This window comes from Phoca vitulina, unplaced genomic scaffold (assembly GCF_004348235.1).
Source record: "Phoca vitulina isolate PV1807 unplaced genomic scaffold, GSC_HSeal_1.0 scaffold48, whole genome shotgun sequence".
Taxonomy (NCBI): domain Eukaryota; kingdom Metazoa; phylum Chordata; class Mammalia; order Carnivora; family Phocidae; genus Phoca; species Phoca vitulina.
In genome coordinates this window covers 6,756,294-6,773,181 of record NW_022589751.1, presented here as the reverse complement: position 1 = coordinate 6,773,181, position 16,888 = coordinate 6,756,294, and the positions used below count along the sequence as shown (strand labels likewise).

General features: G+C 54.5%; 2 protein-coding genes across 11 annotated transcripts in view; both read right to left on the bottom strand.

Annotated features, from left to right (window-relative positions):
* Positions 1-4,492: 4,492 nt before the first annotated feature.
* Positions 4,493-12,251, bottom strand: LOC116649620 (cytochrome P450 26C1). Its single transcript, XM_032432616.1, has 6 exons — positions 12,048-12,251; positions 11,287-11,511; positions 10,524-10,799; positions 9,000-9,155; positions 6,879-7,208; positions 4,493-4,870 (listed from the first exon to the last, which is right to left on the bottom strand). The coding sequence occupies exons 1-6, from the start codon at positions 12,249-12,251 to the stop codon at positions 4,493-4,495; spliced, it is 1,569 nt and encodes a 522-aa protein (XP_032288507.1).
* A 2,036-nt stretch (positions 12,252-14,287) lies between these two features.
* The window catches only part of EXOC6 (exocyst complex component 6), a 206,852-nt gene continuing 204,251 nt past the window's right edge, over positions 14,288-16,888 (bottom strand). For 6 of the 10 annotated variants that reach the window (XM_032432559.1, XM_032432561.1, XM_032432562.1 and 3 more), the window contains 3 exons: positions 16,228-16,340; positions 15,659-15,670; positions 14,288-15,358 (listed from right to left, as the gene is read on the bottom strand). In XM_032432559.1, the coding sequence (XP_032288450.1) occupies positions 15,226-15,358; positions 15,659-15,670; positions 16,228-16,340 (258 nt within the window). In that variant the 3' untranslated portion in view covers positions 14,288-15,225. The remainder of the gene's footprint in view (positions 15,359-15,658; positions 15,671-16,227; positions 16,341-16,888) is intronic. The other 4 variants (XM_032432560.1, XM_032432563.1, XM_032432565.1 and 1 more) reach the window with 1 other exon arrangement.

The window sequence follows — 16,888 nt, the reverse complement described above, 5'->3', positions numbered from 1 at the left end:
CAGAGGCGGCACGGTGGCGGCTTCACTCGGAGCGCGCCTCCTGGGGTGCGGGGCTACGAGCAGCTTGCCTCCCCCTTACAAGGTGTGCGGAGCTCCGAGACGGCGACAGAGGCCGACCCGGGCTCCGGGGAGCGGGAACTCCAAGCCCTGGGCTTCCTGGCGGTCTCTTTGGAATCCCCCCCGCCGGGTCCGACGGGCGGTCCCAGCCCAGAGCTGCCTTCAATGGCTTTCCATTTTCAGGCGCCGCGTGGGCTCCCTTCCACCTGCAGGGGAAGCAAAGGGAAGTGCGTTCAGGAACCGACTAGCTGCCGGGTCCCACACTGGGGAAACTGAGGTCCAGAACGCAGAGCAAAACGCAAACCCACTCCCCCGAAGAGCCCGCCGAAGAGCCCAGGGCCACGAACTAAGCGAGAGCGGGGGGTGTGGGGGGAGAGTCAGACCTGATCCACGGATCATGGATCCCAGCTCCCCAAGCCCCTCAAGGAGGCCAGCACTCATGAAGTCCTGGAAGGTCCGACTTAAGGGTACAAGAGAGTCTCCAAGTCCCTCAGGACTTTAGGTGCAACCCTGCACAAGTCTGAGCCCCAACTCTGACGCCCCAGTGGGAGACCGCTGGGGCAATTCATCCACTTCGAGGCAGCCAGGGCTCTGCGAACCGGCTGCGGCCGGCCGGATTCCGAGGGCCCTGGGACTCACAGCCCCACCTAAGCAGAGGGCGAGAGGATCCTTAGACCTGGGCAGATAAGGTGACAGAGATAGAGGAAGGAAAACCTGGGAGTCTGTACTCCGGGACTGGCTCCATCTCTACTTGCATGACCTTGAGCAAGTCACCACACATCCTTGCGCCTGTTTCCTTCTCCTTCATATGGAGGCGGTAATTCCCCGATCTGTCTACACCCGGGGGCAGTTGTGAGTTTTCGAAAGGGGCCCCTGGTTGCTAATACTTTTTCCCGGCTCCGCACACGCTAGATTGCTTCACCCGGATGACCTGGACTCGGGGCCCAGGAGCCTTCCTCCGCTCTCCCAGCTCCCACCCACTGAAGCCACCCAGGTGATTGGGGTGCTCAACCCTCAACCCGACCTCTGCCCGCCCCTAATGGGAGTGTTGAGGGAGTCCATACTGGGAAGCAGGTCGGCTGGCCTTCGCCCAACTGCAGTCAGCTGCTACTGCAGCCAGTGCGGGGAGCTCGGACACTGCGGGAAGTGCACGGGCGCACCCCACTTCCCACCTGGCCAGCCCACACGCATCCTTGGTTGGAGCGCCGAACGCACCCGCGGCCCCGAAAACGAAACAGAATGAACTACGTTTGTTTAAAACTAAACTCCGGCTCTTGCAGGAGCACGCCGCACGCCTTGGAAAGCGTCCCTTGGAAATGGAAAACTCTTTGATCCTAAGAGCTGTTAAATACGTGGCCCTCCCGCGGTGGTCCCCAAAGCTGGCGGGATTGGAAAATGTCTGTGGAGTGGTAGGGACCGCGCAGTCCCCGCAGCGCTCCAAGCCGGAGTCGCCATAGGGCTTGCTTGGAACTCGGCGTTTCAGAGGCTCTAGGGAAGGGTCTCTCCCACTGTCATTTGTTCTCACGATTCGGCGACTGTAAACTGTGCGGGCCAACTTCGGGGCACCGGCGGGAACTCGGCGAGACGCGCTAGAAGTAATTCTCAGAAATCCTGCGTCCGCCCCTTTCGAGACCTTGCTCCGGCCGGTGAGCAAAACCGGCGAGCGGGGGCGTGACCTGGGGCCCATTCCCAATCCTCTGGCCTGACCTGCCTGTGACCCCTGCGGGCCGGACCGTGACATCCGAGTGAACTCGGCAGGGCCACCTCGCCAAGTTCAGCGCGCGCCGGGTCACAAGATGAGTGGGGCCTGCGTGCTGGAAATTGCCGGGGGAGGGGGGGTTGTTTTAATAAATCTGCCCATCGAGACCCGCGGGGGCGTCCAGCGGGGGCGTCCGGCAGGAAAGGATTAAATGTGAGAGTGGAGATCATTAAAGAACATCTCGAATGGAGGAAGGGGTCAATAAATTATCAGCCCGATAAGAACTTTGATTAGAAAACTTGCCAAGCTTTCTTGGGTGGTGGTGGGCGGGGAGGAGGATTGGTTCACTGGAAAACAAAATATTTCCAAGATGTTTACAAAACAGCCTCCCTGTTGCAAAGGGTTGGGGGTGGAGAGTAGTTTTTTGCTGGAGGAGGGGAGTGAGGTAGACCGGCGTCAGGTGAGCTCTGGCAGCAGAAGCACCCCTCTTCCACCTTTTCCCCTCCAACCCTTTCCTACCTCCTGAGCACTCACTCCCGTCTGGGGGCGCAGGGATTTGTACCTGCTGTTTCCTCTGCTTGGGGAGCACCTTTCCCAGGTCACCGCTGGCTGGTTCCTTCCAAAGTTGAATGTCACCTCCTCACAGAAGTCTCCCCTTCCCACCTTGCAGGGTTCAGCCCCCAGGTACGGTGTCTTACAGACCTGTTTTATTCTCTTGAGAGCACTTAGCACCAGTCTGCATTCTGGTGCTCTTTGTTTGCTAGTTTATTGTCCACCTCCTTCCTAAGCATATGTGGTCCAGGAGGGCAAGAACCAGAATGCTCCTTCCTCAGAGAATCTGGAGCTACTAAATAAGAGTTCAGGTGTTCCCTGAAATTACTGAAAAGGATATTATCAATGGGAAATTGAAGCTGCCCCTACTGGAGCTTATAGTTAGTACAGGTCCCAGAACAGATAAACCAAGTCTCTTGGAACCACCTACACCATGGGGACTTCTGAAAACCTCCTCCCCATATTGCTCTTCTCTCCCCCAATCAGAATCAACCCCAGGCCCTGGTCCTCCTGCCCCCCCTCCCTGGTGGGAGCTTCTCAGCCCGGATGTGGTCTCTGCAGCCTCAGGAGCGCCCTGAGGGCAGGCTCCAATTCTGCCACTTTTGCTGCCGAGCCCAGGGCCTGGCGCCGGGTCTGTGGTCAGCAGTGGGTGATGAATTGCCCTGGATGGGGGTTATGGCAGTGTCAGCCGAGCTCGGAAGGGCCCGCTGAGCTCTTGAGCTACCGACCCTGCGTGCGCCTGCTGCTTCCCCCTTTCCCTCTGGCCCCGGGGATCCACCTTAAGCATAAGGTCAGGAGGGCACCAGCTTCCTTCTGGTTCACTAAGGGGTCAGCTCAGGGCCTGGGCGGCAACTTCCCTGGCTCACCCATCATGTCCAGCTGACCAGTCTGAAGATGGGTGGCAGGTTGCACTGGGCTGTTGGGAATGGTGACGCTGGAGGCTCTTGGCTTTGATTTAAACCCTGGTGGAAACCTCTGTGTTGGAGTCCTTAAGCCAACCTAGGGATCACCATGAAAGGACAAAGGGCTGAGCCCTACATAGTGGCCACAGGCCCAGAGGCTGGAGCAGGGAATAAGTGATGAGGTGGAGGACAGCACTGGCCAGAGTCCAGGAGCACATTGCTAGCTCCTCAGGGGAGTCTTCTGCCTGTTTCTCCTATGCAGTGGCGTAGGTGGAGGTAGTAAACTGGCAGGGTTCTGCAGCCAACTATCACAGGGATAATTCTCAGCCCAGCTTTTGGGCTCTGCTCAGGAGGAAAGTTCTGGCATACTCTTGGGGGGGTGGGTTTCCTGGGTATCCTCCAACCCCTACCCCACACCTTCCCAACAGGGAGCAGCTGCCCAGCTAAGCCCTAGCCTCCTCACTCAACTGCTGCCAGGAAACTTTTTTCTTGGCCTTCCTGTTTTGGGTAGAAATATCCCAAACCTCTCTGATTATGTCTCAACCTCCCATGAAAATAATCCAACCTTAGAGACATCTCTCTGTGCCTATTCTCCCCTGTATATATGGGAAGATTAAACGCGTTCTTGAAGTAGGAATTTTTCTTTTACGAAGTCGCCAGCAGAATCAGTGATGTTGAGCCATTTAGAGCCCTGGAAGCGCCCAGAGTTCTGAGTTTCCGCCGAGACTGAGACCAGCAGAGTGGCATCAGCGCACCAAGCCGAGGTCAGCTGCCTGAGGGCCTTCCGCTGGGCGCCTTCTTGGTGTGTCTTACTATGGCCCAAGGCCAGGCCGGAGATACACTTCTTCCTAAGGGTTGCAGGTCCAGCCGCGTCCGCTGGGTCTCTGGCGCCGTCCAATCCTGCCCTAGCAATCCTCCCCGCCACCCCAAGATCCAGGCAACCTCCCGGGCTTGGCGCCGGAGGGCGAGGCCCCGCAACTCCTGGTGAAGATCTGTTCCCTTCATCTCTGCCTGGAGATACTGGGAAAGGCTTAAGAGGCTAGGCTCACGACCCTTCCTTCCTCGGGGCGCAGCGCAGGAGGCACCTTCCCGCCGGCCTGGGCGCTTCTCCAGGGCGCCGTGGCTCCGGCCCGCCCTCCTCCTCCCTCAAAGTCTGGCACAGAGCTGCATTCGGTGACCGTTTGTTGAACGAGCGCCCGACCCGGCACTAAGAAACCGCAGATGGGCGGCGCTGACAGCGCGCCTCCGCCACTGGCCAAGTCCTGTCCCGAAGCGCAGCGGGTCAGAGGCGTAGCCCATCTCGCGCTGCCGAAGGCGCGAGCGGGTGGAAGAAAAGCCGCAGCCCGTCCGCGGGGTGCACGATGGGCACGGTCTGCATGGCGGGGAAGGCAGGCGTGGCCAGTTCCCAGCGCGCCGTGCGCACCAGCTCCACCGCCAGCAGCTGGAGCACCGCCTGTGCCAGCTCCTGGCCGAGACAGCTGCGCGCTCCGCCGCCGAAGGGGATGTAATGGAAGCGGCCGGAGGCGCCCCGCGCATCCTCCCCCGCCGCGCCGAAGCGCTCCGGGTCGAAGCCCTCGGGCGGGCTGCGGTACACCGCGGCCGTCTCGTGCGTGTCCCGGATGCTATACATCACGCTCCAGCCCTTGGGGATCTGGTAGCCCTGCGGGGAAGTGAGGAAACCCGCCTGACTACGAGGCACTTGGAATCGGGTCCTGAACCCACCCTCCACCCCGGGGGCTGCAGGAACGCACGCCTAACCCGCAAGCTAGGAGAACGCTCTGCGTTCCAATTTCAGCTCCTTCTCTGGTGAGCTGTGTGACCTAAGGCTGGATACTCAAGCTCTCTGACCTCCAGTTTCTTAATTGATAAAATAAGAACAAAAATGCCCGTTTTGTTGTCTTGAGACTAGAATAACGGTCTGGCATATATATTAATGATCACTAAATGTGATCTATTGTTGTTTGTGTTTCAGTGTTTTGTTTTTGTCTTTTTTTCTTCTGACATTAGATCAAGAGATCTAAGTTCTAGTTTTGCACCTACCCTCCGCCTGGGCGGGAACAACACAAGGGACAGGGACCCTCATTCCTCTATGGTCAGCTCAATTATAAAGCTCTTCTTTGCACTGAACTGAAACTGACTCTCTAACACCAACACCCCCATCCATTAGTTGTACAATAATATTTAGGTCTGGCAGCCACACTTCAAGAAGATGCACATGGGAATTAAAACCAGGCATCCCTAAAATGTTGGAAGGCAGCTTTCATGTTTCCTATACCCACCTTCAGGTTTTTCAACTATTCTACTTTTTGATGTGTCTTCCAACCCCCCCCCCCCATTATCCTGCTTCCCTAGCCTAAACAAGGAGCGTGCGCTCTCTCTCACCTCTCTAGGCCTCAGTTTTCCCATCTGTAAACTGGAGGATGGCTCCCTCTCTGCTCCCCCTGGTGGACCTGTGCTCGCCTTCCTCTGTTTCCCTTAGACTGTAGAATGAAGTCTGAATTCCAAGATGCAGCATCCAAGACACTTCTAAACACCTCACTAAATCCACCCACCTTTATCTGGATGGTCCCCTTTCTGCTGCTGTGCTGTCCCCATCCTAACCCTTCACTGCTCCATGTCAAATGTCAGCCCCTAAAATGTTTCAGTGTTATCCAGCACTAACGACCACTATCTTCCTCACACCAGTTTGGGATGAAACTATCGGTCCTGGCCTCCTTTCTCCCCGCCACCAACTCCTCCAGGGTAGAATCCCAGCCGCTATGGTGCAGTGGACCCCTGGTATGCAAGGCACCACAGATGTTTGTTCACTGTGTAAAGTAAGGCTCCAGGAAGGAGGTGCCCAGTCTCTGCCTGCAGTGACAGCCATTCAGGCAAACACCCTCAGTTTGGCAAAGGAGGGCTCCACTCTCTGACGTTGCCACTGTGTCTCACAGCCCTGGCACCACCTGACTGACGTGTCAGAGCTGGAAGGGACCAAGACCACTTCCTTCCAGAGAGTAAACTGAGATCCAGAGTGAGGAGGGAATTGCCCAAGGTCTTATAGATGGAGACAAGCCGGGGTAACAATGACCGGTCCCTTGAGCTTGTGAGGAAGTAGGGGAGTGGGGTACGGGACACGGGGGGGGGGCTCTCCTTGTTCCCCACCCGCACTCACTAGCTAAGGGGGGGGGGCGGTGCTGCGCGGAGAAAAGTATGTTTTTATTCTCAAACTCAGTTCTAGGGCTCCTGGGTGGCTCCGTCGGTTAAGCGTCTGCCTTCCGCTCAGGTCACGATCCCAGAGTCCCCGGGATTGAGCCCCACGGAGGGCTCCCTGCTCAGCGGGGAGTCTTCTTCTCCCTCTGCCCCTCACTCTGCTCGTGCTCTCTCTCCCTCCCTCAATCGAATAAATAAAATCTTAAAAACAAATAAACCTCAGTTCTCATTGAATTGACAAGACCCTCACCGCTGCCGAAAGCCTGTTCTTAGCCTTGTCGGCTCGCCAGGCGCCAGGCTTTGCGCCCCTCAACTGTGTATCCGGGGGCGAATGGGGCCGAGCTCAGCCCATTTCATGGGCGGAAAGCGAAGGCTCCGAGGGGAAGAGGCGACCGCACCGTCCTAATCCCCCCCGGCCCCGCCCTCCCCGCGGCAGGTGGCGGGGGCCGGGCGGCGGGGCGGGCGCGCGCACTTACGTCGAGCTCGAAGGTGCGCAGCGCGGTGCGGTAGCCCCCGGACACCGGCGGCAGGAGGCGCAGCACCTCCTTGACCACGCAGTCGATGTAGCGCAGACGGCCCAGCGCCGCGAGGCTGAGGTCGGGCTCGCAGCCGCAGTCCGGCCGGGGCCCCGCGCCGCCCCCCGCGGCCCCCGCCGCGCAGCCGCACGCGCGCCCCAGGCCCTGCGCCGCCAGCTCCTGCCGGATCTTGGCGACGGCCGCCGGGTGCTGCAGGAGCAGCAGGACGAGGGACGTGCTGGCACTGGCCGTGGTGAGGAAGGCGGCGAAGAGGAGCTCCACAGCCGTCTCCTGCAAGACAGCCGGGGCGGCGCTGAGTCTGCGGCAGCGGGCCCCGGCCGCAAGGCCTCACGGCCCCATGGCTGCGAAGCAACGGGCCCAAATTTACCTGTGCGCGGAAGCCAGAGTGGCGGCTCCGTGCGCGGGCCCGGGGTCGATCGAATCCCAAGTCAGCCACTCGAGAAAGCCACATACGGCCACGACCAAAGCCAGGATCTTTGGAAGGGCTCCCAGACACAGCGCTAGGAGCTTACTATGTATGCTGTTCTTAGTGCTTTACATGTATTAACTCCTTCGTTCTCATCCCAACCCTGTGAGGCACAATTACTGCCCTCGTTTTACAGGGGTGGAAACTGAGGCTCCATGAGGCGCTGGGGGCGGGGGGTTCCCAACAGTCGGGCTCGAGAGTCCAGTGCTCCTAACCACCTGGTGGTGCCGCCTGCAACCCTTGCTGGGCGTCCTGACCGTGACCTGGGATGGGGGCGGGAGGACGAGGAAGGCGCCTGCAGCAGCGGCGCCAGCCTCCAAGCAAAGGCGGCAGCATGGCCTCCTCCTCCCGCTGAGTGGAGTGGTCCAGGGAGTGACTAAACCTCTTCCCGGTCTGCACTGACCAAGAAGGACAGAGGAGGGGCCTGATGGCTTCATCCTCCAAGCACCAGCCCTCACCCTCACTGCCTCCCTCTGCCCTCCCAGCTCCTGGTGGCACCCACAGTTTGTGTTTCTATATTGATTTGTGTGATCGTAGGATGAATGTGTACCCCTCCCCTCTGGCACCTCCAGGGCAGGGGCTGTGTTTTGCTCAGGGCTATATCCTCAGTCCCAGCATAGAGCCTGGCACCAAACAGATACATCATAATGTCTCTGGAATGAATGACCTGGTCCAACTCTAACTGCCTACCCTGGACAACATGGGAGCCCAACGTCCTTCCTGGCTAGGCCTCATCTGCCTGGCCCGCCCCTGAGGCCCAGACCAGAACTGAAGATTCCTGACATGGAGGGTGTTGTCATCCCCTCCCCAGCCCTGTCAAGCACTCCCCTTCACAGCCGAGAACTGTTCCTATCCAGGGGCTCTCCCAGGACTCATGAGCTCATCTACTTTAACCCCCTGGATTCTTCCAGATCTCATAATCACCCAGGAGTCAGGATAAAGACTATTAGCCCCATACTCAAAGAAGAAACTAAGGCTGAGCCCTACCCTTCATGGCTCTTGGAAAGTGGGACATTAAGGCCCAGAGAAAGGCTGAGAGTTCCTTTTGGAAGGGTTGAAGTTTTCCCATTTCTAACCTTCCCCTACACCCCCAGCCTCTCCACTCCTTTTTGGGTTCTCCAGCAGGTCCTGGGGCCATTCCAAAGCGGTTCTCCTTTCTTCCACTGCCTGTGCTCTACACATAAATGGGGAGGGGCTCTAATTCTCAGGGGAGACCTCCAGTGGCAAAGAGGTTAAAGGTGCCAGGTGACAAGATGGCTCATGGAAGGACAGTGTCCATTTTGGGAAGAAGAGGGAGCTTCAAGGAGGATGTGGAGCTTGATCCTGAGCCCTTAGGGTCTGTAGGGAAAAGGAGTGCATAGGGCCTCATACACAGGGGGGACAGCAGAGGCAAAGGCATGGAGTGACAGAGAAGGGGGTGGGGGAAAGCAGAGCTGTTTGTGGCCAGAACCTGTAAGCAAGGGCCTGGGATTCATGTCTTCCACACTTCCCTCAAGTGGGGCCGAACAGGACCCTGCTGGGGGCAGGATGCAGTACCTGTATGGAGACCTGCTAGAATGCAAAAGGCGGAAAAGTAGAACCTTCCCACCACCTACCTTCAGCTCCTGCACTGAGAGCTCCTGGCCCAGCTCCCTAGTGCTGAGGATAATCATGTCGAGGGCATCACCCGGCTCTGCAGCCTTGTCTTCACGAAGCTTTTCTGCAATAGCCTCCTCCAGGTACCGATGCAGCTGATCTCGTGCCCGGATGCCCTGACGCGTGGGGAGAAAAGGGAGGTGGGGCAGGAAGGCTGAGGGGGCTAGGCCTGTACACCTACCCCCCAGATCTTCCTGGGGCTGTCATGGCTCTGCTGAGATCCAGGTGTCAGGCTTCTCAACTTAACTCCATGTCTGGCACATAGCAGGGGCTCAGTGAATGTTCAAGAACTTATCCACTATCTCTACACATAATTCTCTCTTGATTATCACATTCCACCTTTGAGGCAAAGCAAGCAGTTACTGTCATCCTGAGAGGAGGATGCTGAGGCTCAGAGGGGTCAAGCAATTGCCCAGAGTCACACAGCTCTGAGTGCCCAGGCCTGGCACAGAGCCAGTCAGGTGGAGTCAGCCCATTGCCCTTTCCCTGCACTAGACTCAGGCAGGGGCAGTGGGCACCAGTGTAGAGAGGAAGGCACACTTTGTTGCATCCAGAAAAGCTCTGGCTTAGAGACCACTCCCGGATGTTCTAAGCATTAGCCTCTGTAAGCTGGTAGGCAAGAGGGTGGAAGTTCAGGGAGCAAGCATAGGGAAAGCATCTGAGCACTTGAGTTTTGAGATCATAGGAAATCAGGTTCAAATCCTGCCTCTGCCCCTACTAGCTGTGTGATCTTGGGTAAGTCACTTAACCTCTCTGAGCTTCAGTTTCCTCACCAATAAAAGAACACTTTGCAGGCTGAGAGGATTAACTCAGAAAATGTATTCAAGGCGATCAGCCTAAGGCATGCCCCTTCATACATAACTATTATTTTTATTCGGGTGAGGAAAACCAAGGCATCGGTACAGTGAGAAGCCCCAGCTCACAAAGAAGAGGCAAATGCAGCCTCCTAGTTGCTCTCTGGGCCCGGCCCATCGCTCTGAAGTCTGAAGAAGAGCGGTTCTCTGATCTGGAAACTAGTAGGCCGGGAGCCACAGACGGGGAGCCGGCACCCACTCCTCTCCAACCCAGGCTAGGCGGCGCTGGTGCTCTCATCGGTTCCGCTGCCATCCGGGCTTCCCAAGCGGCTGGAGGCCAGGCCAAGGGGCAGCGCTCTGGGGTTCGAGCCTGACTGGTTGGGCGGCCGCCACCGGGACCCAAAGTCAGGAAGCCAGCTACTGGTGGGTCTGGCACGCATCCCTGGAGGCGCGGCCCAGAGAGGATCTGAGCCCCCCCCCCCCCCCCCCCCCCCCCGTCACAAAGCGAGTGAGGACAGAGGTCAGCCCCGACACCGACAGCCACACCACGCCACCTCCCCACCCTGGGCCATCCTCGGTCCCCCCCGGAGGTGAGGCGTGGGGCGCGCCGAGGGAGCCTTGTTTTCGCCTGGAAGACCCGTCCACGTTGGGGATCCCCAAGACGAAGGTCTGAGGCCAGAGCGGCAGTACCTTGCGCAGGCCGCTGAAGGGAACGTCCAGGGGCAGCGAGAAGAGGTTCTCTACGAACTGCTCGAAGGTCCGGGCCAGCTCGGCGCACTGTACCTCGTCCAGCCGTAGCCCCAGTAGGATGCGCGCAGCCATGCGAAAGGTGAGTGCCTTGGCAGCCTGGTAGACAGCAACGGGCCGGCGGGCCGCGCACCAGGCGCGCACCTCGCGCCGCAGCGCCCCTTGCAGGCGGGGCACGAAGCGCTGCAGAGACCCGCGGCTAAACACACGCGCCAGGACCTGTGGGGAGCCCGCGGGGTCAGCCCTGGCCACGGCCCGTCCGGCTTCCTCTGCTCAGCGATTCCAGAGAAGCCAGAAGGCCAATTTCGGTACCCTTCTCAGCGGCCCCGACCTAAATGGGTTGGCTTTTGTTCTCGCCATTCCCTCTAGGTATCTGATGTATACAGTCCCTCCCATCCATCCAGGCTCCAGACGCCACCTCCTCCAGGAAGTCGTCCCCGGTCCCTCTCCAAGTCTGACTTTCCACCATTCTGGTATCAGAATCACACACAGGAGATTGGCGATGAAAGGTCCCTTAAGTCCCAGTCCGGCTTTATAAACCAAAGCGGGAAAAAGGTAAGGGACTGACCCAAAGCCACCACTGTTTAGCCAGGGGTCCCTGCCAGCTTCAAAGTGTGCCCCTAAAACCTATCCCCAGCCTGGCCAACAACAGGTGCCCAGGAACCGCATGTCTGACGTCCCAACGGCCCCTTTGGTTTTAGCTCACCTTGCGCCGCTGCCGGTGCGGCTCCCCAACCGCGCCAAGCAGCGTGTGCGAGCCCAGTAGGATGTGCGCGCTCTGCGGCCACTGGCTGCGCACAAGGCGGTGCTCGCCCAGAAGGATTGTGCGCACGTTCTCGGCGCCGCTCACGCGGATCACCGGCCGGCCCAGCAGGTGCGTCTTGAACACTGTCCCGTAGCGCTCCCGGCGGGAGCTGTGGAAGCGGGAGCCCTGCGAGCGAGGCGGAGCGAGGCTGGAGCCGCTGGGCCTCGGCTGGGGGTCTGGCCCAGGCCTCCCAACCGCCCCTTGCTAACGACTCCCTGCTCCAGGCTGGCGCGTCGCTATACAAAACCGAGTCTCAAATGGGCCTCGCGACTACCCTATGGAAATGTAGATGCCCCTGTTCCCATTGGTGAGATGAGGAGACTGAGGCTCAGAATGGGGACGTGAGCGCCCGAGGCCTCACGGCTGAGAAGTGCCCCTGATTCCTGATTCTGTGTTTGCAGGGTATAGGGCGAATGCTTCTCCGAACCCCTCTGTTCACCCTGGCGTTGTGTCGGGTCGTGCTTTTAAGTTGCGCCGGGGAGAACTCCGGCGACATACCGTCCCTTCAAGGGAGCAGCTGAGCAAAGGCGAGGGCTGTGTATGCTCTCCGGGCCCCTGGGCGACAGGATGAGGCCGACCAGGAACCCTGGGAACACTGTGAGCGCCGAGGGTCCAGTGGGAGTCAGGGAGGAAGGGGCCGTGTTGGGGTGCGAGCTACTCACCTGAACTAGCCAGTGCAGCGTTTCGCCGAAGAAGGGCCAGCCCATGGAGCCCTTGGGCAGGGGCAGGGCGGAGGCCCGGTCCCGGCTCAGCGTCCAGCGGAGCGTCCAGAGGTGCTGGGCCAGGCTGAGCAGCAGGCCGGCGCCCAGGAGAGCGGTGCCCGCGGCCCCCAGCACCGACATGCAGCTCAGCCCCCAGGGGAACATGGCGAGCCTGCGGAGATCTGGCGGCTCGGAGCGCCGGGGGCGCGAGAGCTGAGGCGCTGGGCGCGCGCAGTGCTCACCTGTTCGGTCCGGAAAGGGCCTGGGACTTGCGGGCCAAAACCGAGATTTATGGTCTCGGAAAAAAGGACGTCGCTCTAGAAGCAGACTGGTATAGTAGAAGGCGGCTGTGACCACACGCCCTGAGGGAATGTGCCTTCCTCTAGCCCGACGGCTTCTGGGCCCAAATGCCAGTCCCTGGCCGGGGCGCCGGCCGCCTCGGGACCGCTCCCTCCCGGCATCCGCGCGCACCTCCCACCTCGTTCCCGGGTCAGCACTCCTTTGATAGAAGCGGCAAAGGCGAGCAAAGAGAGGAGCAACTCACCGGTGTTGCCAACGTGGGCTGCGATCACCGGGGCTGTAGACCCCCGCCCCACCTCCCTCTCTACTCGGCCCACCCTGGCCACATTTATATAGATATCGGCCCGCTCCCTCTGGACCGATCCCGATTCCTACAACGTGACGCGCCCATGCATATTTAAAACGCTCGGAGCGAAGTCATGATTGGAGGCGGTGGGCAGCGGCACGCTCACCCGGGGGCTAGGAGTAGGGAGTGGCAGAGCCTCGGGCGGGGCCTGCCGTTTCGCGCCAGAAGTTCCCGGCTGTGCGCCGCGGCTCCGCGGGTGGGCGAACCCCGCGCCCTGGGCTGACGCGGGCCCTCTGGCGTCCCCACCCTCGAGGCTGTAGGTGCCCTTCCCCTCTCGGCACCCCAGGGTTGAAGGGCTGGGGTTTAGGGTTTGTCCCCTTTACTCTGTTTCAGTTTCCAGGGAAATTGAGGTCTTCGATGCCTGCCTTGCATTGCAAGCACCTACAAGGGACACCCGGGGCCGGGATTCCCGGACATCCCCACACCGCCCCGGTTTCTGAGCTACCACTCCAGGGCTCCTGCAAAAGACGGTAGTGTCATTGCTGCCCAAAGCTTCACTGAGACACCCTAATCCCACCAGAAGCAGATATCTCGGGGCGCCTTTCGGGTCTCTAGGGCTGAATTCACCGTTCCTTCCCACTCTGGAGGCCACCCCATCCCACCCCAGTTGGTCTACCTGGTTGCTTCTCCGGTGTTTTGTGTCTGGTCCCCTGGGCTCTTGCGTCCCTGTTCCTACAGTGCAACCTGAGGGTTGGCGGGGAGTGGCAGGAGGGCTATATGTATTACAGAAGAAAGTGAATCTCACACCATCACAGCTACGAACCCACAGTGGTCTACTCCAAGCAGTACAAAGGCGGCGTCTCTCCGGATCCGGGGACGCCTCAACCAAAGCCAGGGAGACATCCCGAGTGCCCTGCAGGGCTACGTAAGGCACGCGAGGGACAGCCACATTCCAGTCTTCAAAAAAGAGCTAGCTGTTCACCGCTCCTCTTCTAACTTCCAGACTTTATTGTGCCTGAAGAATTACCATGTTTTCCGTGTAGTATTTTTTATTTTATTTTATTCGTTTATTTGACAGAGAGAGAGAGACATCGAGAGAGGGAACACAAGCAGGGGCAGAGAGAGAGGGAGAAGCAGGCTTCCCGCTGAGCAGGAAGCCCGACGCCGGGCTCAATCCCAGGACCCTGGGATCATGACCTGAGCAGAAGGCAGACGCTTAACGACTGAGCCACCCAGGCGCCCCTCCATGTAGTATTTTTTAAAATGTGAAGTACTTTAGGATTGAGATGGTCAAGAGAATAAATGCTTATTATCTGTTTTGGTGACACTCCCCATTCCAATAACTAGGGAGTAAGAGTTTTTCTGAAGGAAGCAGTCGTTTTCAATCAGGAAGCTCTGAATAGATGCAACAGCAATGCATTTTCAACAACTTGCTCAACCTTTTTTTAATATTTCATCACAAAAATCAAGAAATGGACATATAATTCTTTACACTTATTTTACAGAGTCTAGTGTAAGTTTCTTACAGGCATAAATCCTGAAAATGCAAAAGGAATATTCAGCATAAATACAATGAAAAGAAAGTTAGGATCAGGTTGATAACTACCATTTGGACCATAGTAATTTACACAGAAGAAAATGTACATTCATTTTAGATTTTCCAGAGTTCATTTGGTTTGGCTTGTTTCCATACTGAGGATAGGTACTGGGATCTGCTATTTGAAGCAAGTAACCTGACCCCTGTGGTAACGTCTGTGTGTGTGGGAACCGATCTACTTTAGCACAAGCAGCACCTGAAGTGGTTTACCCCGCTTCGTTCCTGTCCTCTTTTAACTTGAACCAAACCAAACCAAATGAATCCTAGAATGGGGTCAGCTACAAACAATATAGTTAGAAATATTAACCCTGCTAAACAGAAACAACATTGCATCTTTAGAAAATCCAAACACCTTTTCTTCATATTCAGAAGCATTAAATTAAACCACCCAAGCAGAACAAATAATTCACATTCTTACTGAGTTAAATCAAGGTTGATTTCAGGGACCTTTAAAGATTTGTATATTTCCCCCTCAGAATCTGCAGAATTGGAAAATTTAGTCTACTTAAATCATATTGAGATGAAAATAAAAGTTAACAGTTACAAAATGACAGTGAAATACTCCCATATCAGACATGATTACATTTCAAAACTGGATACTAATGAAAAAAACCAGAAAAGTCATTCAAGTCTGAATAGAAAAAAATACTTATATGTAGAGGCATATAAGCTTTTTCTAATGAATTTACAATCAATTTCATATACAACTTTTGACCTGATTTATATATTACGTTTTGCCTTTTTCCCTAAAAGTGAAAAAAATTAATATCACACTTTCCATATAAAATAGTATCCAATTATTTAAAAATCTGTACAAATATTTTTATTGTTTCTTGTTTAATTTCTCATCAGTGTCTTTTTCTACTGTTTTTAAATTCTGCAAACAAATTACTGCATCATGACCCATTAGAGATCAACTGAATCACAGATTTGGTGTCACTGAGTGCAATCCAAGTCTATGTGTGCTGGGACATACCATTCACCAAACTTCTCAGCTGTTTCACGACTGTCTCTATCAACTTCTGTTTGTCTCGATCATTCTTCCTGAACTGAGCAAATATATTGTTCTTTTTGCTAGTATCCTTCATCCTAGGAATATACATGAATGAAGAGGCTTGGTAAAGGGAAATTAAAAGCTATGCTGTCACAAGTAAAATACCTTGACATGCTCTGAATTATCTCACACTAATCCTTATGCCTGAAAAATATACTTCAAAGAAAATAGGTACTAATAAAAATACAGAGCAACTACACAAAATATTAGCAGCTTTATTTTACATTCTATATGAAGTGGGGTTTTGCATTAGTATGTAAATCTAAAGTATGTTAAGTTTTCTAATATCATACTATTTTCTAATATCATTCCATAATGTAGGCTAAAATACATACCCTCTATGGACTCTGCAAATCACATTCATAGCAAGACAAGGTGAAAGAAAAATAACATTAGAAAATTTAAAGCAGCGTTTTTTGTTTTTTGTTTTTGGCCTCACTAGTGTTTCATGGCATGGTAAAATAAATTTACATTTATTTTAAACAGTTCCTTTTGTCCTCTGAAATCAAATATATCACAGATATTCTGAAATGTGGGAAAATAATATACATTTTTAATTCAAAAATAGAAAATTTTAATAGTGATACCTAAAATGAAATGTGATTAAGTGAAAAGAAAATCTGCCACATAATGAGGGGAAAAGTAACAACTAAACTTCTATTATTTTTAATTGGACAAGATGCACCAAAATTTTGTTCACATCAACAGAAACAGCAATCTCATAAAACTACACCAACACTACAACCAGGAAAGAAAGAGGCTTATGTTTTGGTCATTAAAATGGACTGAGCTTTTAAGCTCCATTTAGACATTTCTCTTTTGTTGAAAGTCTCTAGTTGTTCGAGCATCACTAAATCACAAAATGCTATAATGTTGTGCAAAAAAGTCTTCAGAATATACTTACTTCTCCAAAAGAGTAAGAGCTGTGTTTGGATTCACCCGAAGGTACTTAGAAGCTGGCTGTCCATAATCAGCTAGATAAGTAGACCAATCCCAAACCATAAACAGGTCAAGGAGCTGAGGAAGATAGGGCAAAAATGTTAAACCAACTTTTGACTATTTACCCATAGCTAATACATACAGTATATGCCATTCTTGATCCACTTTAATGATGACCTGCTTTTTAGATGGAACAGAGTAAGGAATTCATTTTTAAAACTTTATCATTAACTATACTGTATAACCAAAACAGCACATAGTATCTTTTTACTTTTGAAAATTACTAAAATTGTCAGGTGTTGCTTTTCTAATACAATACCTGATTGCATTCTCAAGCAATTATAAAATAATGAAAATACTATTAATAGAATTATATTAACACTTGTACCTGATGTATAGAGATTTAATCTTTACTCATTATTCAGTTCATACTCCAATTTAATTAATAAGGGTTGGTGCTACTACCTGTTTGAAGAATTTCAAAGAACTTAAATTGAACCTTTTTTCTTAGAGGTTAAGTATGTTTACCTTTCAAAGAAGCCGTTTGTACCTAGACTTTTCCCAAAGTAATTTAAACCAAAAGCTTAGATAATCTCAATTAAGTGCATTAAACAACCTCTGCTGGA

What these genes read in the sequence shown, in the direction of transcription:
- LOC116649620 (XM_032432616.1), bottom strand. Translation starts at nt 12,251, where the DNA reads ATGTTCCCCTGGGGGCTGAGCTGCATGTCGGTGCTGGGGGCCGCGGGC. An exon ending in CCTTCAGCGGCCTGCGCAAG is followed by an intron (nt 9,156 to 10,523) that starts GTACTGCCGCTC and finishes CCCACGCGTCAG; the next exon opens with GGCATCCGGGCACGAGATCA. An exon ending in TGCGCACCTTCGAGCTCGAC is followed by an intron (nt 4,871 to 6,878) that starts GTAAGTGCGCGC and finishes ACTTCCCCGCAG; the next exon opens with GGCTACCAGATCCCCAAGGG.